Here is a 23,914-nt window from a genome sequence, read left to right as displayed (position 1 = left end):
TCCCCTTTAGATAGATAGATAGTACTTTATTGATTCCTTCAGGAAACTTAAAATCTGGCCTGTGAGCAGAAAAACATGCTAAATGATAACAGACTGCCTTGCTAACCGGGCTAAGTGCTAACAACAAAACAGCTGTTGGCTGAAATGAGCAATTTATTGAAATAAAATGGACAGACACTTTTATTTTTCAGTGCATTTCAATGATGGAGTATATTGAGAAGATTGAATGACAACAATGAAGATGTCAGACATAAAATGGTAAAAAAAAAAAAAAAAGTCAGTTAGCCAATTCTTGACAGTTTATTTGAACTGCTGCTTTACTTGCTGCTGCTGTCCTCCCCGGCACACGGGTGTTTGTTGAGCTGGTACTTGTAAGCGAATCTTTCCTCGCACACGCTGCAACTGAACACTTTCTCGCCAGTGTGTGTTCTCATGTGTTTTTTCAAATCGTGTCCTCGTGCAAACCGTATATCACAGAAGGAACAGGAGAAAGGTTTCTCTCCGGTGTGTATTTTTGTGTGTTCGGTCAAATGCACCTTCCGGGTGAATATTTTACCGCAAACCGAGCACATGAACGGTTTCTCTCCGGTGTGTATTCTCGTGTGGATTTTCAACTCCTCTCTTCGTACAAAATCGACGCCGCACACGGAACAGGAGAATGGTTTCTCTCCGGTGTGTATTCTAAAGTGTATCGTCAAAAGCTGCTTCCGGGAGAATCTCTTACCGCAAACTGAGCAGATGAACGGCTTTTCCCCGGTGTGCCTTTGCATGTGTTTCTTCAAATCTTGGTTGTGTACAAAACGTGAACTACAGACTGAACATGGGTATGGTTTTTCACCGGTGTGTATTCTCTTGTGCGCCGTCAACGTCGCCTTATGGGAGAAGGCCTGGCAACAAACCGAGCAGACGAACGGTTTCTCTCCAGTGTGCGTCCTCTTGTGCGCCGTCAAAGTTGCCTTGTGAGAAAAGGCGTGGCAACAAACTGAGCAGACGTATGGTTTTTCTCCGGTGTGTACCCTCATGTGCGTTTCCAAAGCCGACTTCCAGGTGAACGTTTTGTCGCACCGAGAGCATTTCCAGTGTCTGTCGGAGTGACATCTCGTGTGTGCTGTCAGAGATTTCTCGTCACCAAACATTTTATCACATAGAGAACATTTGAAGCGAGTGATGTCAGTGTGACATGTCTCATCTTCTTTAGAGTCTTCATCATCAGTGTCAGGAGAGTGTGACGTTGTGTCCTCACTATCTGATAGTGGAGCTAAGAGCTTGTCTGCTTGTGATCCTCCACAGTGGTCTCCATCAGCTTCTGTTGTCATGTGTTGTGTTGAGCTGCTGCTCTCCTCACTTTCACCTTTGACCTCATCATCTTCACTCTTCACAATGACACAAACCACTGGGAACTCCTCCAGTCCTTCAAGATGCTCGCCATCTTGACTGAAACGAAGTTCCTCCTTTTCATCTTTGAAGCGGGCTGGCTCCTCTTTAAAGCGGAGGGGCTGTGGCTCCTCCTGGTCCATCGGCCCCTGCTCGCCAGGGGGAAGATGTTCTTCACGGACGTCTGCGGGACACAAGAAGACAAATGGATACTTTAGACTAGATGAGGCAATTCGCGTGACGTCACGGATTGTGGAGGACAATTTGGGACAGCATGGTGGCCAGCTATTAAGTCGTCTGTTTTCATCGCAAAATTCCACAGTATTCCGCACATCTGTGTTGGTGAATCTTTTGCAATTTGTTCAATGAACAATGGAGACAGCAAAGAAGAAAGCTGTAGGTGGGAAGCGGTGTATTGCGGCCGACTGCGGCAACACAAACACGGCCGGTGTTTCATTGTTTACATTCCCGGAAGATGACAGTCAAGCTTTACCAGTGGCCTGTGGAGAACTGGGACAACAGAGACTCTTACCAGGAGGACTTTGAGTTGGATGCGCAGACACGGTACCGCGAGTACGCTTCCAAACATTTGATCGCTTGCCCGTACGTGCGTGCCGCTATGTGCATGTCACGTACGTAACTTTGGGGAAATATATGTGCTGTATGAACTTTGGGGAGGTGAATGGTACTTTGGGCTGTGGGATTGAGTGTGTTGTGCAGGTGTTTGAGTTGTATTGGCGGGTTAAATGGACGGGAGGGGGGAGGTGTTTGTTATGCGGGATTAATTTGTGGCACATTAAATATAAGCCTGGTTGTGTTGTGGCTAATAGAGTACCGTATTTTCCGCACTATAAGCCGCCCCAGGTTATTAGCCGCACCTTCAATGAATGGCATATTTCAAATCTTTGTTCACCTATAAGCCGCCCCGGGTTATAAGCCGCGCCTACGCTGCGCTAAAGGGAATGTCAAAAAAACAGTCAGATAGGTCAGTCAAACTTTAATAATATATTACAAACCAGCGTTCTAACAACTCTGTTCACCCCCAAAATGTAATGTGCAAATGTGCAATCACAAAAATAGTAACACTCAAATTAGTGCAGAGCAATAGCAACATCAATAACTCAACGTTGCTCGAACGTTAATGTCACACAACACACAAAATAAACATTTAAAGCTCACTTTCTGAAATTATTCCTCATCCATAAATCCCTCGAATTCTTCTTCAGTGTCTGAATTAAAAAGTTGGGCGAATACGGCATCCAAAATGGCCGGCTCCGTCTCGTCGAAGTCATCAGAGTCAATGTTGCTGTTGTTGTCCAGCAGTTCTGTGAATCCTGCCTTCTGGAAAGCTCGGACCACAGTTGAGACTGATATATCCGCCCAGGCATTTACGATCCACTGGCAGATGTTGGCGTATGTCGTCCGGCGCTGTCTCCCTGTCTTAGTGGCGCAGGTCATCTTGTTGCTTCCTCTACCTACGCACCATTTATGTTCACTTCTCTTGCTGCTGCTCTATTTCCGTGTTCTACTGCGTGACTTATTGCCTTGAGTTTGAATTCTGCGTTGTACGCGTGTCTCTTAATAGGAGCCATTTTGTGGTCTTTACAGATGTAAACACACAAATGAAATGAAACGCAATATCCGCGCGCTTCTTCTTCTATGGGGGCGGGTGCTTACCTTGGTGGTTGCTTACAGTAGAAGAAGAAGCGCTTCCTCTTCTACGGGGAAAAAAGATGGCGGCTGTTTACCGTAGTTGCGAGACCTAAACTTTATGAAAATGAATCTTAATATTAATCCATATATAAAGCGCACCGGGTATAAGCCGCACTGTCAGCTTTTGAGAAAATTTGTGGTTTTTAGGTGCGGCTAATAGTGCGGAAAATACGGTATATATATGTCTTGTGTTTATTTACTGTTTTAGTCATTCCCAGCTGAATATCAGGTCCCACCCGCCTCTCACAGCATCTTCCCTATCTGAATCGCTCCCACTGCCCTCTAGTCCTTCACTCTCACTTTCCTCATCCACGAATCTTTCATCCTCGCTCAAATTAATGGGGAAATCGTCGCTTTCTCGGTCCGAATCGCTCTCGCTGCTGGTGGCCATGATTGTAAACAATGTGCAGATGTGAGGAGCTCCACAACCTGTGACGTCACGCTACTCGTCTGCTACTTCCGGTACAGGCAAGGCTTTTTTTTATCAGCGACCAAAAGTTGCGAACTTTATCGTGGATGTTCTCTACTAAATCCTTTCAGCAAAAATATGGCAATATCGCGAAATGATCAAGTATGACACATAGAATGGACCTGCTATCCCCGTTTGAATAAGAAAATCGCATTTCAGTAGGCCTTTAAGTAGAGCACACAATTCCCAAACAGGGCGAATATTTTGAAGTTGGAACAGTTTGAATGTGGGAGTTGTGGAAGTTTGAAGAATGTCCCATTGAAAAAAAAAAATTGAATGGTCTGAATGAGTTGAAATGGTTGGTGTTAGAGATGTTCGATAATATCGGACTGCCAATATTATCGGCCGATAAATTTAAAATGTAATATCGGAAATTGTATCGGTTTCAAAAAGTAAAATGTGTGACTTTTTAAAACGCCGCTGAACGGAGTGGTACAGAGCGCCAATAAACCTTAAAGGCACTGCCTATGCGTGCCGGCCCAGTCACATAATATTTCCAGCTTTTCACACACACACAAGTGAATGCTATGCATACTTGGTCAACAGCCATACAGGTCACACTGGGGGTGGCCGTATAAACAACTTTAACACTGTTACAAATATGCGCCACACTGTGAACCCACACCAAACAAGAATGACAAACACATTTCGGGAGAACATCCGCACCGTAACACAACATAAACACAACAGAACAAATACCCAGAACCCCTTGCAGCACTAACTCTTCCGGTACGCTACAATATTCACCTCAACCCCGCCCCCCTCAACATCCTCATGCTCTCTCAGGGAGAGCATGTCCCAAATTCCAAGCTGCTGTTTTGAGGCATGTTAAAAATAATAATGCACTTTGTGACTTCAATAATAAATATGGCAGTGCCATGTTGGCATTTTTTTCCATAACTTGAGTTGATTTATTTTTGGAAAACCTTGTTACATTGTTTAATGCATCCAGTGGGGCATCACAACAAAATTAGGCATAATAATGTGTTAATTCCACGACTGTATATATCGGTATCGGTTGATATCGGAATCGGTAATTAAGAGTTGGGCAATATCGGATATCGGCAAAAAAGCCATTATCGGACATCTCTAGTTGGTGTTTAAATTTTTCAAATCGGTTAAAAAATGTTGAAGTGGTAACATGTTAAATTAGGAAATTGTATTACAGAATTTCGGTAATTTTTCCAGTTCAAAAATACCACTTCGTTTTTTATCCTGATTACGAGGAATGTTTTGACGGTGGAACTGTTGAAATGCGTTGAAAAATGTGAAAGGAGTAGTCGCCAGGAAAAAAGGGTGGAAATAGGGCTTTGGAAAAGCAGAAATTCTGGAAAATCCTGGAATAATTTTTTTACTTTGAAAAATAAAAGCTTGAATTTCCAGAATGGTGGAATGTGTTGTAGGTGGAATGCTTTGAATCGGTTGAAACATGTGGAAATGGGGGAGGTTTAAAAAAAGGGCCGATTAATTTTGAATTGGAAAAATGTCCCGGAAAACCTGGAACTCTGGGAATTCCCTGAATTTTTTGAATTTGTCAAGGGAAAGTCCGCAATTCCCGTATAAGTTTAAACAGTTTGAAGTTGGAATGGTTTGAGTTGGATGAAAAATGTGGAAGGTAGAGCGCGCCAAAATCTGGAGAAGAAGAAGAAAAACCATATGTGTGAAGGCTTTGGAGCGTTCACACAATAAAGTTCCGCAGACCTAATGAGAAAAGGCATGTGGCGACTCCACATCAACACACGCACAGACCACTTGCAAGCAGAAACAGAGTAGACGTATTTTACCTTTTAAAACTAACAATAAAGGTGAACTTTTAAATCTCAGGTGTCAAACTCAAGGCCCGGGGGCCAGATCTGACCCGCTACATCAATTTGTGTGGCCCCCGAAACGTGGAAATATGTGTAAATAAAGTACCTTATCTTTTCTTAATAAATGTATTACAAAAATAAATGTACTATGTACAATTACATATATTTACACGTTATTCACCTCTAACGATAAAACTAAATATTACATCATCATACATTTCAAAACAATGTTATTGTTCAAATAAAGATAAATACTTCAATATCTGCTTAACTTATGATTTCAAAGCAAGTAATCCAACAAATTGTTCATGTAAACATTTTTACAGTAATATTTTTTTTACAGTAAAATCCACTTTCAATAGAGAGTAATAATACACTATTAACACAACAACAGTAGATTTTACAGCATAAAAAACAGTGGTACCGTTTTTCCATTCCATTTCATTTAATTCCATGAATTTATTATTTGACATTTTTATTGAATTCCTGCTGTTTAAAGCTTTGAACCAGAAGTAGAAGTACCGTTCCGTTTTCTGCTACTCGTACGGATTCTTCATTCATCACTCCAAGCAACGTTTGTAAGTTTTACAATACAACTAAAATTAAAGCTGCAAGCAGCGATGGACGGGACCGACTTTGGCGGCACATAAAATCCAAACCGGAGCAGTAATTAAAACTCTTTCGTCAACTTTTAATCACAAGGGTTCAATCTCTCTCCTGTGCTAGTTTGAAGCCGACACGACAAACGCGCTCAGAGGAGATAATGTTTGAAAAAAGGTGACCGGTTTTTACAAAACTTCTGTTTTGAAGGGGGAATTGCAAACTTTCTGTTGATTTTTGCTGGGGGTTGTCAATATATGAAATGTAGGTCTGAGTGAGACCTACATAGATGTTTTTGTTTCATGTCTCTACGACATTCCTACTGGAAGTTACAGGCAGTTTTGTCTGAGTTTTCTTCCTAGGAGCAGTTGTGTCTGTGTTTTCTTCCTAGGGGGCGCTGGAGCGCAGTTTTGAGTTTTGGGGTTGTTGTTTTTTTTTTTTTTTATGAGAGCGCAATGTTTGCCAGTCCTGATGTGTGTGTCCAGTTTGGTGAGTTTTGAAGCATGTTAAGGGGGTCAAATTACAGCTCAAAGAGGAAAAAATGACTGTTTTTACTCAACTTTTGTTTTGAAGAGGGAATTGCAAACTTCCTGTTGATTTTTGCTGAAAGATGTCAGTGTATGAAATGTAGGTCTAAGTGAGACCTACATAGAGGTTTTTGTTTCATGTCTCTACGACATTCCTACTGGGAGTTAGAGGCAGTTTTGTCTGTGTTTTCTTCCTAGGGGGCGCTAGAGCGCAATTTTGAGTTTTGGGGCTAGGTTTTTTGATTAGATCGCAATTTTCGCCAGTCCTGATGTGTGTGTCAAATTTGGTGAGTTCTGAAGCATGTTAAGGGGGTCAAATTACAGCTCAAAGAGGCGGCGGAATAATAATAATAAAAGCTTACAATTACAATAGGGTCCTCTGTCCCAAAGGGACATTACGGTCCCTAATTAAAGCTGCAAGCAGCGATGGGCGGGAACGACTTTGGCGGCACATAAAATCCAAACCGGAGCAGTAATTAAAACTCTTTCGTCAACTTTTAATCACAAGGGTTCAATCTCTCTCCTGTGCTAGTTTGAAGCCGACACGACAAACGCGCTCAGAGGAGATAATGTTTGAAAAAAGGTGACCGGTTTTTACAAAACTTCTGTTTTGAAGGGGGAATTGCAAACTTTCTGTTGATTTTTGCTGGGGGTTGTCAATATATGAAATGTAGGTCTGAGTGAGACCTACATAGATGTTTTTGTTTCATGTCTCTACGACATTCCTACTGGAAGTTACAGGCAGTTTTGTCTGAGTTTTCTTCCTAGGAGCAGTTGTGTCTGTGTTTTCTTCCTAGGGGGCGCTGGAGCGCAGTTTTGAGTTTTGGGGTTGTTGTTTTTTGTTTTTTTTATGAGAGCGCAATGTTTGCCAGTCCTGATGTGTGTGTCCAGTTTGGTGAGTTTTGAAGCATGTTAAGGGGGTCAAATTACAGCTCAAAGAGGAAAAAATGACTGTTTTTACTCAACTTTTGTTTTGAAGAGGGAATTGCAAACTTCCTGTTGATTTTTGCTGAAAGATGTCAGTGTATGAAATGTAGGTCTAAGTGAGACCTACATAGAGGTTTTTGTTTCATGTCTCTACGACATTCCTACTGGAAGCTACAGGCAGTTTTGTCTGAGTTTTCTTCCTAGGAGCAGTTGTGTCTGTGTTTTCTTCCTCGGGGGCGCTGGAGCGCAATTTTGAGTTTTGGGTTTTTTTTGTTTTTTTTTATGAGAGCGCAATGTTTGCCAGTCCTGATGTGTGTGTCCAGTTTTGTGAGTTTTGAAGCATGTTAAGGTGGTCAAATTACAGCTCAAAGAGGCAAAAGTTTACTAAACTTTTGTTTTGAAGGGGGAAATGCAAACTTCCTGTTGATTTTTGCTGAAAGATGTCAGTGTATGAAATGTAGGTCTAAGTGAGACCTACATAGAGGTTTTTGTTTCATGTCTCTACGACATTCCTACTGGGAGTTAGAGGCAGTTTTGTCTGTGTTTTCTTCCTAGGGGGCGCTAGAGCGCAATTTTGAGTTTTGGTTTTTTTGATTAGATCGCAATTTTTGCCAGTCCTGATGTGTGTCATATTTGGTGAGTTCTGAAGCATGTTAAGGGGGTCAAATTACAGCTCAAAGAGGCGGCGGAATAATAATAATAAAACCTTACAATTACAATAGGGTCCTCTGTCCCAAACGGACATTACGGTCCCTAATTAAAGCTGCAAGCAGCGATGGACGGGACCGACTTTGACGGCACATAAAATCCAAACCGGAGCAGTAATTAAAACTCTTTCGTCAACTTTTAATCAGAAGGGTTCAATCTCTCTCCTGTGCTAGTTTGAAGCCGACACGACAAAGGCGCTCAGAGGAGATAATGTTTGAAAAAAGTTGACCGGTTTTTACAACACTTTTGTTTTGAAGGGGGAATTGCAAACTTCCTGTTGATGTTTGCTGGGGGTTGTCAATATATGAAATCTAGGTCTAAGTGAGACCTACATAGAGGTTTTTGTTTCATGTCTCTAAGACATTCCTACTGGAAGTTACAGACAGTTTTGTCTGAGTTTTCGTCCTAGGGGGTGCTAGAGCGCAATTTTGAGTTTTGCGGTTGGTTTTTTTATGACAGCGCAATTTTTGCCAGTCCTGATGTGTGTCCAGTTTGGTGAGTTTTGAAGCATGTTAAAGTGGTCAAATTATAGCTCAAAGAGGCAAAAGTTTACTAAACTTTTGTTTGAAGGGGGAATTGCAAACTTCCTATTGATTTTTGCTCAAAGATGTCAGTGTATGAAATGTAGGTCTAAGTGAGACCTACATAGAGGTTTTTGTTTCATGTCTCTACGACATTCCTACTGGAAGCTACAGGCAGTTTTGTCTGAGTTTTCTTCCTAGGAGCAGTTGTGTCTGTGTTTTCTTCCTCGGGGGCGCTGGAGCGCAATTTTGAGTTTTGGGTTTTTTTTGTTTTTTTTTATGAGAGCGCAATGTTTGCCAGTCCTGATGTGTGTGTCCAGTTTTGTGAGTTTTGAAGCATGTTAAGGTGGTCAAATTACAGCTCAAAGAGGCAAAAGTTTACTAAACTTTTGTTTTGAAGGGGGAAATGCAAACTTCCTGTTGATTTTTGCTGAAAGATGTCAGTGTATGAAATGTAGGTCTAAGTGAGACCTACATAGAGGTTTTTGTTTCATGTCTCTACGACATTCCTACTGGGAGTTAGAGGCAGTTTTGTCTGTGTTTTCTTCCTAGGGGGCGCTAGAGCGCAATTTTGAGTTTTGGTTTTTTTGATTAGATCGCAATTTTTGCCAGTCCTGATGTGTGTCATATTTGGTGAGTTCTGAAGCATGTTAAGGGGGTCAAATTACAGCTCAAAGAGGCGGCGGAATAATAATAATAAAACCTTACAATTACAATAGGGTCCTCTGTCCCAAACGGACATTACGGTCCCTAATTAAAGCTGCAAGCAGCGATGGACGGGACCGACTTTGACGGCACATAAAATCCAAACCGGAGCAGTAATTAAAACTCTTTCGTCAACTTTTAATCAGAAGGGTTCAATCTCTCTCCTGTGCTAGTTTGAAGCCGACACGACAAAGGCGCTCAGAGGAGATAATGTTTGAAAAAAGTTGACCGGTTTTTACAACACTTTTGTTTTGAAGGGGGAATTGCAAACTTCCTGTTGATGTTTGCTGGGGGTTGTCAATATATGAAATCTAGGTCTAAGTGAGACCTACATAGAGGTTTTTGTTTCATGTCTCTAAGACATTCCTACTGGAAGTTACAGACAGTTTTGTCTGAGTTTTCGTCCTAGGGGGTGCTAGAGCGCAATTTTGAGTTTTGCGGTTGGTTTTTTTATGACAGCGCAATTTTTGCCAGTCCTGATGTGTGTCCAGTTTGGTGAGTTTTGAAGCATGTTAAAGTGGTCAAATTATAGCTCAAAGAGGCAAAAGTTTACTAAACTTTTGTTTGAAGGGGGAATTGCAAACTTCCTATTGATTTTTGCTCAAAGATGTCAGTGTATGAAATGTAGGTCTAAGTGAGACCTACATAGAGGTTTTTGTTTCATGTCTCTACGACATTCCTACTGGGAGTTAGAGGCAGTTTTGTCTGTGTTTTCTTCCTAGGGGGCGCTAGAGCGCAATTTTGAGTTTTGGGTTTTTTGATTAGATCGCAATTTTCGCCAGTCCTGATGTGTGTGTCAAATTTGGTGAGTTCTAAAGCATGTTAAGGGGGTCAAATTACAGCTCAAAGAGGCGGCGGAATAATAATAATAAAACCTTACAATTACAATAGGGTCCTCTGTCCCAAAGGGACATTACGGTCCCTAATTAAAGCTGCAAGCAGCGATGGACGGGACCGACTTTGACGGCACATAAAATCCAAACCGGAGCAGTAATTAAAACTCTTTCGTCAACTTTTAATCAGAAGGGTTCAATCTCTCTCCTGTGCTAGTTTGAAGCCGACACGACAAAGGCGCTCAGAGGAGATAATGTTTGAAAAAAGTTGACCGGTTTTTACAAAACTTTTGTTTTGAAGGGGGAATTGCAAACTTCCTGTTGACTTTTGCTGGGGGTTGTCAATATATGAAATGTAGGTCTGAGTGAGACCTACATAGAGGTTTTTTTTTCATGTCTCTAAGACATTATTACTGGAAGTTACAGGCAGTTTAGTCTGAGTTTTCTTCCTAGGAGCAGTTGTGTCTGTGTTTTCTTCCTAGGGGGCGCTAGAGCGCAATTTTGAGTTTTGGGGTTGGTTTTTTTTATGAGAGCGCAATGTTTTCCAGTCCTGATATGTGTGTCCAGTTTGGTGAGTTTTGAAGCATGTTAAAGTGGTCAAATTACAGCTCAAAGAGGCAAAAGTGACTGTTTTTACTAAACTTTTGTTTTGAAGGGGGAATTGCAAACTTCCTGTTGATTTTTGCTGAAAGATGTCAGTGTATGAAATGTAGGTCTAAGTGAGACCTACATAGAGGTTTTTGTTTCATGTCTCTACGACATTCCTACTGGGAGTTAGAGGCAGTTTTGTCTGAGTTTTCTTCCTAGGAGCAGTTGTGTCTGTGTTTTCTTCCTAGGGGGCGCTGGAGCGCAATTTTGAGTTTTGGGGTTGGTTTTTTTTTTTTATGAGAGCGCAATGTTTGCCAGTCCTGATGTGTGTGTCCAGTTTTGTGAGTTTTGAAGCATGTTAAGGTGGTCAAATTACAGCTCAAAGAGGCAAAAGTTTACTAAACTTTTGTTTTGAAGGGGGAATTGCAAACTTCCTGTTGATTTTTGCTGAAAGATGTCAGTGTATGAAATGTAGGTCTAAGTGAGACCTACATAGAGGTTTTTGTTTCATGTCTCTACGACATTCCTACTGGGAGTTAGAGGCAGTTTTGTCTGTGTTTTCTTCCTAGGGGGCGCTAGAGCGCAATTTTGAGTTTTGGGGCTAGGTTTTTTGATTAGATCGCAATTTTCGCCAGTCCTGATGTGTGTGTCAAATTTGGTGAGTTCTGAAGCATGTTAAGGGGGTCAAATTACAGCTCAAAGAGGCGGCGGAATAATAATAATAAAAGCTTACAATTACAATAGGGTCCTCTGTCCCAAAGGGACATTACGGTCCCTAATTAAAGCTGCAAGCAGCGATGGACGGGACCGACTTTGACGGCACATAAAATTCAAACCGGAGCAGTAATTAAAACTCTTTGGTCAACTTTTAATCACAAGGGTTCAATCTCTCTCCTGTGCTAGTTTGAAGCTGACACGACAAACGCGCTCAGAGGAGATAATGTTTGAAAAAAGGTGACCGGTTTTTACAAAACTTTTGTTTTGAAGGGGGAATTGCAAACTTCCTGTTGATGTTTGCTGGGGGTTGTCAATATATGAAATGTAGGTCTGAGTGAGACCTACATAGAGGTTTTTGTTTCATGTCTCTAAGACATTCCTACTGGAAGTTACAGGCAGTTTTGTCTGAGTTTTCTTCCTAGGAGCAGTTGTGTCTGTGTTTTCTTCCTAGGGGGCGCTAGAGCGCAATTTTGAGTTTTGCGGTTGGTTTTTTTATGACAGCGCAATTTTTGCCAGTCCTGATGTGTGTCAAATTACAGCTCAAAGAGGCAAAAGTGACTGTTTTTACTAAACTTTTGTTTTGAAGGGGGAATTGCAAACTTCCTGTTGATCTTTGCTGAAGGATGTCAGTGTATGAAATGTAGGTCTAAGTGAGACCTACATAGAAGTTTTTGTTTCATGTCTCTACGACATTCCTACTGGGAGTTAGAGGCAGTTTTGTCTGTGTTTTCTTCCTAGGGGGCGCTAGAGCGCAATTTTGGGGCTAGGTTTTTTGATTAGATCGCAATTTTTGTCAGTCCTGATGTGTGTGTCAAATTTGGTGAGTTCTGAAGCATGTTAAGGGGGTCAAATTACAGCTCAAAGAGGCGGCGGAATAATAATAATAAAACCTTACAATTACAATAGGGTCCTCCGTCCCAAAGGGACATTGCGGTCCTTAATTATTCTTACTTACTAAACCGTCCCATGTGTGATGTCTGTAGGAGTGTTTTCATGCTTTTGTAATGTAATGACGCTAACGTCGTTAGCATTAGCTAATATGCTAACACGTTTCCGAGTGTCTGTGTTAGTATTATTAACTTACAATGGCATTCTTTTTGTATTGTTTCAGTTTCACAAACTCCTCAGTAAATTCACCAAAACATCACCATGGATTTATACAGAATTTCTTATTGTTACGTGTTTTGAACTGGAAGTAAAAGTGCCGTTCTGTCTTCTAGTCATCAATAGCGTTTCTACTCATACGGATTCTTCATTCATCACTCCAAGCGACGTTTGTAAGTTTTACAATATAACTAAAACAATTCTTACTTACTAAACGGTCCCATGTGTGATGTCTGTTGGTGTGTTTTCATGCACATTTGTACATTCTATTGTAATGTATTGACGCTAACGTCGTTAGCATTAGCTAATATGCTAACACGTTTCCGAGTGTCTGTGTTAGTATTATTAACTTACAATGGCATTCTTTTTGTATTGTTTGTTTCACAAACTCCTCAGTAAATTCACCAAAACATCACCATGGATTTATACAGAATTTCTTACTGTTACGTGTTTTGAACTGGAAGTAAAAGTGCCGTTCCGTCTTCTAGTCATCAATAGCGTTTCTACTCATACGGATTCTTCATTCATCACTCAAAGAGGCGTTTGTAAGTTTTACAATATTACTAAAAAAAAATTTACTTACTAAACAGTCCCGTGTGTGATGTCTGTAGGAGTGTTTTCATGCACATTTGTACGTCCTATTGTAATGTAATGACGCTAACGTCGTTAACATATGCTAACACATTTACAAGTGTCTGTGTTAGTATCATTAACTTACAATGACATTCTTTTTGTGTCGTTTCAGTTTCACAAATTCCTCAGTAAATTCACCAAAACGTCACCATGGAGTTATACAGTATTTATTTCTGTTAAGTGTTTTGAACTGGAAGTAAAAGTGCCATTCTTTCTTTTAGTCATATATAGCATTTCTACTCATACGGATTCTTCATTCATCACTCAGAGGCGTTTGTAAGTTTTACAATATTACTAAAAAAAATTTTACTTACTAAACAGTAAAGAGTGTTTTCATGCACATTTGTACGTGCTATCGTATGTAATGAAGCTAGCATTGTTAGCATTAGCTAATATGCTAACACGTTTACAAGTGTCTGTGGTAGTATTATTAACTTACCATGGTATTGTTTCAGTTTAACAAACTCCTCAGTAAATTCACCAAAACGTCACCATGGAGTTATCCGGTCTGTTTAGCAGATTGGAGACGCAGCCAGTCGGTCCATGACGATGACTTCTGTTTTGTTTGATCGACCGTTTTACTGCCTTGTTACAGACACCGTTTGGAAACAATTTAGGTATGTAAATAAACATTTACAAAATATTTCTGTGTAACTAATTAATTTCCATGCGGCAAATATATGGGGACAAAATATTTCTGTGTAAATAACTAATTTCGGTGCGGCTAATATGTGGGGGGAATTTAGGGGGTGCGGCTTATACATCGGTGCGCTCTATAGTCTGAAAAATAAAGTAAAATATATGCACGTTGACTAAGATAAAATCATTCCGTAAATGAACAAGGAAGTCGCTGATTCTATTACATAGACATAAAATACAAGTCGCCACATCTTAAAAATGAGTGTTTTTTTTATGTACAAATTTATTAAAGTAATAAAATGTAAGAATGGATATACAGCACAGGCCAAAAGTTTGGACACACCTTCTCATTCACAACATAACTGATGGACCCAACCCCATTGATAAAGCGAGACATTCCACTAATCAACCCTGATAAGGCACACCTGTGAAGTGAAAACCATTTCAGGTGACGACCTCTTGAAGCTCATCGAGAGAATGCCAAGAGTGTGCAAAACCGTATTCAGAGCAAAGGGTGGCTATTTTGAAGAAATTAGAATACAAAACGTGTTTTCAGTTATTTCACCTTTTTTTGTTAAGTACATAACTCCACATGTGTTCATTCATAGTTCTGATGCCTTCAGTGACAATCTACAATGTAAATAGTAGGGGTGTAACGGTACACAGAAATTTCGGTTTGGTACGTACCTCGGTTTAGAGGTCACGGTTCGGTTCATTTTTGGTACAGTAAGAAAACAACAAAATATAAATGTTCTGGTTATTTATTTACCAAATTTGTAAACAATGGCTTTATCCTTTTAACATAACAATAACATACATATACACACAGGGTCCATTGCCAGGGTTAATGCAGTCAACATACATCAAATAAAAACTAAATAAGATAAGGCTCAGAATTGGTTTCTTAACAAAACCGTTCTACATATAAAGTGCAACATTTCCACATATAAAGTGCAACATTAAACTGCTTCAAGTTGTTGCTCAGATTAAATAAAATGACAAAACTTTTCTTCTACATACAAAAAGTGCAACATTAAACAGTTTCAAGTCAACTCAGCCTCAGATTAACTCCCCCCCCCCCCAGCCTTTAACCCTGGTGACTTTAACTCAATTTTCATGTTTTTTTGCCAGAAAAATCAGTTTATCCACATTGTCTGCAGGCGCGCCGGGGCTCGGTCTTCTCGGAGTCGGGTTGCTTGGGAATGCAGCCCAAAGCGGATGGTAAACTCCATCTAAGGCTAAATGCCGGCACGAGACCGATAGAGGACAAGTACCTCAAGGGAAAGTTGAAAAGAACTTCAACAGGGCGTGAAACCGTTGAGAGGTAAACGGATGGGGTCCGCGCAGTCCGCGCGGGGGATTCAACCCGGCGGGTTTTGGACGGCCGCTCAGCGGCGGGGGATACCTTCGGGGACCCTCCCGCCTTGCCGGGTGGCCCCCGTCGGGCGCATTTCCCCCAAGCGGTGCGTCGCGACCGGCTCTAGGTCGGCTTGGAAAGGCTCGGGACGAAGGTGGTGCGCGAGTCGGGGGCCCGGCGCGTCCTTTGGGGGTGTCCGGGTTTCCCGCTGCGCGCTTTACAGCGTCCCCCGCCCGGACCTCGCCGTTCTCCGGGGCCGTAAAACAAAGTATTGCTGCGCCAGCTATCCCCGCGGGGAGGGACGGGGCCCCTCTTCTCCCGGCGCGACTACCGTCCGGGGCGCACTATTCTCAGTGCGCCCCAACCGCGTAGCGCCGCACGGGCGGGGACCGGCCCTCGTACACCGGGCGTCAGGGGTCGGCTACCCACCCGACCCGTCTTGAAACACGGACCAAGGAGTCTAACGCACGCGCGAGTCAAAGGGCTCGGCACGAAACCCCACGGCGCAATGAAAGTGAAGGCCGGTCTACGGCGGCCTAGGTGGGATCCCGGCCCCTCGGGGCTACCCGGGCGCACCACCGGCCCGTCTCGCCCGCAGCGTCGGGGAGGTGGAGCATGAGCGCGTGCGGTGGGACCAAAGAGCAGACTTGCTTGCAGTTAAAATGTCTCCAGCTGTGGAAAATACCCTTTCACTGGGCACGGAGGTAGCAGGTATGGCGAGGTAGTGCCTGGCTAACTTGGCAGTAAGAGGATATATGGGCTCATTGTTCTTCTACCATAGAAGTGGATCAAAATCTAGTTTTTAATGCAATATGGTCTTAAATCTGCTGCTCTAAAAATATTTCTTATTGTTTTAGCCCTGCCTGACTCGCCGAGGAGAGGCTGCTTTAATGGGGTGGGAGCTGTGTTTGTTCGACTTTCTCTTCGTTGAAGCGATGTTATCCATTGTTGTATCGCGCTGCAAAGCCGAAGTGTTCCCAAACGGGAGATCTTAACGAGGCAGGAGGGTCTTCCAGCTCTGGCTTTTACATGTTGTAGTAGCCCGGTCGTTGCTAGCATGCCGTGTGTTGTGCCTCAGTGTGCATTGTTTACACAACGTGTGGTGCGCTACTTAATATGTCCGTGTGGAAACTCGTTCGGTACACCTCCGAACCGAACCGAACCCCCCGTACCGAAACGGTTCAATACAAATACACGTACCGTTACACCCTTACTATCATCATAATACAGTCATCACACAAGTTAATCATCAGAGTATATACATTGAATTATTTACATTATTTACAATACGGGGGTGGGATGTGGAGGGGGTTGGGGCGGGGGGAGGGGGGTTAGGTTGGGTTGCTATCAGCATACTTCAGTCATCAACAATTATATCATCTGAGAAATGGACATTGTAACAGTGTAGGTCTGACTTGGTAGGTGATATGTACAGCGAGCGGTGACCATAGTGAGCTCGGAAAGCATAAGAACAAGTATATACATTTGATTATTTGCAATCCGGGGAGGTGGGATGTGGTGGGGGGAGGGGGTTAGGCTACTCAATGGTTGCCAAAAACTGATTCATACAAATATTTTGATACTGACACATCTCATGTGTGCATAATTTACTAGAATACTCTTAGGAGTATTACATATATCAACATGAAGTACCTACTGTACTGTTTACTCGAAGTATCCTTTCAACCAAAATAACCACCAAGTGGTTGCCAAAAAGTGATTCAAAGTCATATTTTGATATTGACACATCTTCACTGAGCATACGTGACTAGTTTACCCTGAGGAATATTTCATAAATCAAAGTAAAGTACCTACTGTACTGTTTACACCAGGGGTGCTCATTACGTCGATCGCGAGCTACCGGTCGATCGTGGAGGGTGTGTTAGTCGATCGCCAGCCAGGCTTTAAAAAAAAGTCCTAAAAATGAGCGATCATAAATCTTCACTATGACGTCACTTGATTGACATTCACGGCACCCTAGGGTCTTCTGAGATGACACTGGTTGCTGCCAGCTCATTAAAATGACCGACAGGAAGGCGAGAAACACTTTATTTCAACAGACTCTGGCGCCGTACCTGTCGTCAAAACTCCAAAGACCGACTGCACAGTTGCACAATAAAAGCTCTGCTTCATCCTGCCTGCGCTAACAAAATAATAGTCTCAGAAAGCTGGCGTGCACAAGCTAGCAAGCTACGGTGTTTGCCGACAATGTATTTCTTGTAAAGTGTATAAAAAGGAGTATGGAAGCTGGACAAATAAGATGCCAAAAACCAACCACTTTCATGTGGTATTGGACAGAAAGGAGGACTTTTTTTCTCCTCCATTCGAAAATACGGACGTTATCAGCACTACTGTCTGATTCCTATCAATGCAAGTCATCAGAATCAGGTAATACACCAACTTATATTCTTGTCTTCATGAAAGAAAGGAATCTATATGTGTTAAACATGCTTGTATTATCTTTAAACATCTTTAACTTGTTAACAATATTAACTATATGTGTTAAACATGTTTGCATTATCTTTAAACACCTTTAACTTGTTAACAATATTAACTATATGTATTAAACATACTTGTTTTATCATTAAACACCTTTAATTTATTAACAATATTAACTATATGTGTTAAACATGCTTGTATTATCTTTAAACATCTTTAACTTGTTAACAATATTAACTATATGTGTTAAACATGCTTGTATTATCTTTAAACACCTTTAACGTGTTATCAATATTAACTATATGTGTTAAACATGCTTGCATTATCTTTTAACACCTTTAACTTGTTAACAATATTAACTATATGTATTAAACATACTTGTATTATCATTAAACACCTTTAATGTATTAACAATATTAACTATATGTGTTAAACATGCTTGCATTATCTTTAAACACCTTTAACGTGTTAACAATATTAACTATATGTGTTAAACATGCTTGCATTATCTTTAAACACCTTTAACTTGTTATCAATATTAACTATATGTATTAAACATACTTTTATTATCATTAAACACCTTTAATTTATTAACAATATTAACTATATGTGTTAAACATTCTTGCATTATCAATAAACACCTTTAATTTATTAACAATATTAACTATATGTGTTAAACATGCTTGCATTATCATTAAACACCTTTAACTTGTTAACAAAAATATATATTTCATAAATAAGTAAATATAAATGATATATATGAATGAGGTAGATCCCCACGACTTGATCAATTGAAAAGTAGCTCGCCTGCAGAAAAAGTGTGAGCACCCCTGCTTTACACCTTGAAGGACCATCTATTTTAGCTTTCCTCACATGTGGCCCCAAAAACTATTTAGTAGAATATCAGTCGTTGGAATGGAATCACCTTCGTTAGCATTCCATTCAGTTGTATTCAAGCCAGGCACAGACAATAAATTAAGAATAGTGTTAATAATGAAATATAAAGTTAGTAAAGATGTGAGAGTGAGAAGTAAACAAACCTGTTCTGTGTAACACAACTTGTTGTCGCTCCTTCTCCTCTTTTGTTCCAGAAAGTTCCTCCACGTATTCTGCTATCGTTCTTTCGAACAATCCAAATATTTCCTCAACAGCCGCAGTTAGTCGCTGATTCACCAACTCTCTGAGCATTTGTATTCGACACATGTTTTTTCACACAACCGCAAGACTTCCAATTTCCCCCCGCGATGTTTGTTGGAAACTTCCGCGTTTCTTTGTTAGCAGCTAACAAGCTAAGCAGGGTTGGTCTTCTTCTTCTTCGTCTGTTGCTTTGGTGGTAGGATGCAGGATGCAGCCATCGCCCCCTACTGCGCCGAAGTATGCAGCAGGGGATAAACAAGCACCTATTTCACATTCAAAAAATTAAATAAAAAATAATATCCAAAAATGTATCCTATATTTTTCATTTTTACACTACAACATGGGTGTCAAACTCTGGCCCGTGGGCCAAATTTGGCCCGCCGTGTAATTTTACTTGGCCCCTGAGGCATACTTGCCAACCTTGAGACCTCCGATTTCGGGAGGAGGGGTGTGGGGGCGTGGTCGGGGGTGGGGCGGAGCGTGGTTGGGGGCGTGGTTAAGAGGGGAGGAGTATATTGACAGCTAGAATTCACTAAGTCAAGTATTTCATACATATATATATATATATATATATATCTACATCCTGAAAATATGCAAACAAAACTGTGTTTAGATAATTGATACTTCAAACTTGCATAAATAAATATTAAGAAATATAACATAATTTGGCTTCTGAGAGTTTCAAAATGTAATGAATAAAATGTTAAACAAGAAATTATTTTAATAATTAAATATGGTCATTTTAAATGAATTATTATGATAATTTAAAATCAATTATTTCAAATATGTTTATTTTAATGTATAATTCTATGGCTGGATGTAATAAGGAGTCAGGAAAAAATACAAATAAAAATACAATTAATTTTGATGTTTTTAGCAAAATATAGTAAACATGTATTTAGTTGTTTTTTTTGTAAATTAATAAATATATTTATTTCTACGTAAGATAAACATAATAATACAATTTATCTCTAGTCTGGATGATTTAGTTCTTGTCACCCTGTTGTTCTCCTGTCATGAAAAAAGGCTGTCCTCACTCAGGTCCCATGGAGCTGGAGGGGGCGTGGCTTCCAGCTACGGTTGAAAATCGGGAGGTTTTCGGGAGAATATTTGTCCCGGGAGGTTTTCGGGAGAGGCGCTGAATTTCGGGAGTCTCCCGGAAAATTCGGGAGGGTTGGCAAGTATGCCCTGAGGTGATATCAAATTAACACTAGAACTGGCCCGCCGATTATATACAGCGGCACATTCACCGCTAATTCTCATACTTGCCAACCCTCCCGGGTGACTCCCAAACTTCATTGCCCCTCCCAAATATCATCACGTCTGCTTTTCATCCAGTCCAACCAGTGCTGGCCCAGTCTCATAATATGTGCGGCTTCTTGCACGCTCACACAAGTGAATGCAATGCATGCTTTATCAACGGCGATACAGGTTACACCGAGGGTGGCCGTATAAACAACTTTAACATTGTTAGAAATATGCGCCACACTGTGAATCCACACCAAACAAGAATAACAAACACATTTCGGGAGAACATCCGCACCGTAACACAACAGAACAAATACCCAGAATCCCTTGCAGTACTAACTCTTCAAGGACGCTACAACAAGCCACAACGACATCCTCGGTACAGAGCCCACATAAGGGCAAGGAAAAACTCACCCCAGTGGGACGTCGATGTGAATGACCATGAGAAACCTTGGAGAGGACCGCATATGTGGGTAACCCCCCCCCCCCCCCCCCCCCCGTAGGGGAGACCGAATGCAATGGATGTCGAGTGGGTCTAACATGATATTGTGAGAGTACAGTCCATAGTGGATCCAACATAACCGTAAGAGTCCAGTCCACAGTGGGGTCAGCAGGAAACCATCCCGAGCGGAGACGGGTCAGCAGCGCAGAGATGTTCCCAACCGATACACAGGCGAGCGGTCCACCCCGGGTCCCGGCCCCGGACAGCCAGCACCCCATCCATGGCCACCGGACCTGTGTGTCGCCCCCTCCACAAGGGATAGGGGGGAGCAGAGGAGAAAAGAAAAGAAACGGCAGATCAACTGGTCTAAAAAAAGGGGGGCTATTCAAAGGCTAGAGTATACAAATGAGTTTTAAGATGGGACTTAAATGCTTCTACTGAGGTAGCATCTCTAACTGTTACCGGGAGGGCATTCCATAGTACTGGAGCCCCAATAGAAAACGCTCTATAGCCCGCAGACTTTTTTTGGGCTCTGGGAATCACTAATAAGCCGGAGTTCTTTGAACGCAGATTTCTTGCCGGGACATATGGCACAATACAATCGGCAAGATAGGATGGAGCTAGACCGTGTAGTATTTTATACGTAAGTAAACAAGAATGACAAACACATTTTGGGAGAACATCCGCACCGTAACACAACATAAACACAACAGAACAAATACCCAGAATCCTTTGCAGCACGAACTCTTCCGGGACGCTACCATACCATACCATACCATACCATACCATACCATACCATACCATACCAACTTTATTTATAAAGCCCTTTAAAAACAAGCACAGTTGAAAAACAAAGGGCTGTACACCACAAAGAAACGGAGGCAAAGGACAGACTAAAAAATAACATTTAAAACAGAAATAAAAATACACATTTAAAAAGCAAATATAAATTACCCTAAGAACAGTTTGTTAGATAAAAACAGTTTAAAAGTTAAAAACAGTTCAAAAAGTTAAAAGCTAAAAACAGTTCAAAGTCTCATGCTGGGTTAAAAGCCAGTGAATAAAAATGGGTTTTAAGAAGGGTCTTAAAAATAGCCAAAGAAGGGGCCTGTCTCACATGGAGAGGGAGATCGTTCCAGAGTTTGGGACCCGCAACAGAGAAAGCTCTGTCCTACAAGGTGTGTGTGTGGTGGGGGGGGTGTTTGGTGGTAGCGGGAGGTGCATTTTGTAGCGTCCCGGAAGAGTTAGTGCTGCAAAGGGTTCTGGGTATTTGTTCTGTTGTGTTTATGTTGTGTTACGGTGCGGATGTTCTCCCAAAATGTGTTTGTCATTCTTGTTTGGTGTGGGTTCACAGTGTGGCGTATATTTCTAACAGAGTTAAAGTTGTTTATACGGCCACCCTCAGTGTGACCTGTATCGCTGTTGATCAATTGTGCGGTGCATTCACGTGTGTATGCGTACTGAAGCCGCACATGTCTTGCGTCTGGGCCGGCACGTTGCTAGAATGGATGAAAAGCGGACGTTAAAGGCAGTGCCTTTAAGGCACGCCCCCAAGACTGTGGTCCGGGTGGACTATGAGATATAATGACTGACCTTCGTTCGATAATGAAGGTTGCCTCAGCTCAAAGCCTGAGCCCCGACATTAATGAACTAGCATCCTTGATCATCTTCGGGACGGTGTGAGCCAAGACATCCAGGGGGTTTAGCTCGCTCGTCTGCGGGAACAAACTGCCGCCATTGCTTGCCGTGCTACCGAGTACCTTTGTCCCTGAATTGCTCACACACTCCGGCAGATTCAATGGGGGTCTGGCGGCAGATTTATTTGACTTTATCGTTGGAAATGCATCTGCTTTGAGTGTCGCAGGATATCCACACATTCTTGCCATCTCTGTCGTAGCATAGCTTTCGTCGGTAAAGTGTGCGGAACAAACGTCCAATTTCTTGCCACTTTGGCATCTTTGGGCCACTGGTGCAACTTGAATCCGTCCCTGTTCGTGTTGTTACACCCTCCGACAACACACCGACGAGGCATGATGTCTCCAAGGTACGGAAAACAGTCGAAAAAACGGAAAATAACAGAGCTGATTTGACTCGGCGTTTGAGGAAAATGGCGGATTGCTTCCCGATGCGACGTCAAATTGTGACGTCATCGCTCCGAGAGCGAATATTAGAAAGGCGTTTATTTCGCCAAAATTCACCCATTTAGAGTTCGGAAATCGGTTAAAAAAATATATGGTCTTTTTTCTGCAACATCAAGGTATATATTGACGCTTACATAGGTCTGGTGATAATGTTCCCCTTTAAGCAAACTCCACATTCACCCTCTGTAGCAGCTCAGGATCAACAGCCCCTCTGTCATCCTGGCTTCCAAGCCCCGACTGCGCCTGGGCCTTTTATATCCTGCAGAGACTGGTACAAATAACAACATAGCAACAACATAGTTATCAATCTTCCAAAATCTGTATCGTTTTCAACCCAATAAATATAAATCAATCAATGTTTATTTATATAGCCCTAAATCACAAGTGTCTCAAAGGGCTGCACAAGCCACAACGACATCCTCGGTACAGAGCCCACATAAGGTCAAGGAAAAACTCACCCCAGTGGGACGTCGATGTGAATGACTATGAGAAACCTTGGAGAGGACCGCATATGTGGGTAACCCACCCCCCCCCCCTCTAGGGGAGACCGAATGCAATGGATGTCGAGTGGGTCTAACATAATATTGTGAGAGTACAGTCCATAGTGGATCCAGCATAACAGTAAGAGTCCAGTCCACAGTGGGGTCAGCAGGAAACCATCCCGAGCGGAGACGGGTCAGCAGCGCAGAGATGTTCCCAACCGATACACAGGCGAGCGGTCCACCCCGGGTCCCGACCCCGGACAGCCAGCACCCCATCCATGGCCACCGGACCTGTGTGTCTCCCCCTCCACAAGGGATAGGGGGGAGCAGAGGAGAAAAGAAAAGAAACGGCAGATCAACTGGTCTAAAAAAACAAAACAAAAACATTACATAAACATTTCATGTAGCCCATCAGTGAAATCATAAGATTAGTGTACTCACCAAAATAGTTGATTGTCTCTCTGAAATACTTCTGTTCTTTCCTGGCTGCATCCAAGAGTTTTTTGTTTAGGGTGAACTTGCTCTTTCATAAAAAAGCAGAAAATCAGCCTCACATTTTTTTGACTGGTAAGGGGGCAGCTGCTTCAGTTTGGTGTTGACAGCAAACCCAAAGAACCTGTCCTTCATCCTTCTTTGCAGCTTTTGTTTTAGTTCAGTCATTACCTTAAACACCGATGTAATGCCGAAGGATTTTGCCTCAAGTGCTTCGATCGTGTCGGAGAACACCTGATGAACATGGCTGAGAAACAGAAAATATGTCTCTGACATCTCATTTCTTCATACTTGCCAACCCTCCCGGATT

At 41.9% G+C, this 23,914-nt stretch overlaps 1 protein-coding gene across 1 annotated transcript; it reads right to left on the bottom strand.

Moving 5' to 3' along the window:
- Positions 1-285: 285 nt before the first annotated feature.
- Positions 286-19,012, bottom strand: LOC133575731 (uncharacterized). Its single transcript, XM_061928535.2, has 2 exons — positions 18,703-19,012; positions 286-1,558 (listed from the first exon to the last, which is right to left on the bottom strand). Exons 1-2 carry the CDS (start codon positions 18,863-18,865, stop codon positions 318-320), a joined length of 1,404 nt encoding a protein of 467 aa, XP_061784519.1. The 5' UTR covers positions 18,866-19,012; the 3' UTR covers positions 286-317.
- Between the last annotated feature and the right edge of the window lie 4,902 nt (positions 19,013-23,914).

Source organism: Nerophis lumbriciformis, linkage group LG33, assembly GCF_033978685.3.
Source record: "Nerophis lumbriciformis linkage group LG33, RoL_Nlum_v2.1, whole genome shotgun sequence".
Lineage (NCBI taxonomy): Eukaryota > Metazoa > Chordata > Actinopteri > Syngnathiformes > Syngnathidae > Nerophis > Nerophis lumbriciformis.
This window is presented reverse-complemented; position numbering and strand designations above follow the sequence as displayed.

Coding starts and splice junctions, on each gene's coding strand:
- LOC133575731 (XM_061928535.2), bottom strand. CDS start 18,865: ATGTGTCGAATACAAATGCTCAGAGAGTTGGTGAATCAGCGACTAACT. Junction 1,559..18,702: donor AGTTGTGTTACACAGAACAG/GTTTGTTTACTT, acceptor TGTGTCCCGCAG/ACGTCCGTGAAGAACATCTT.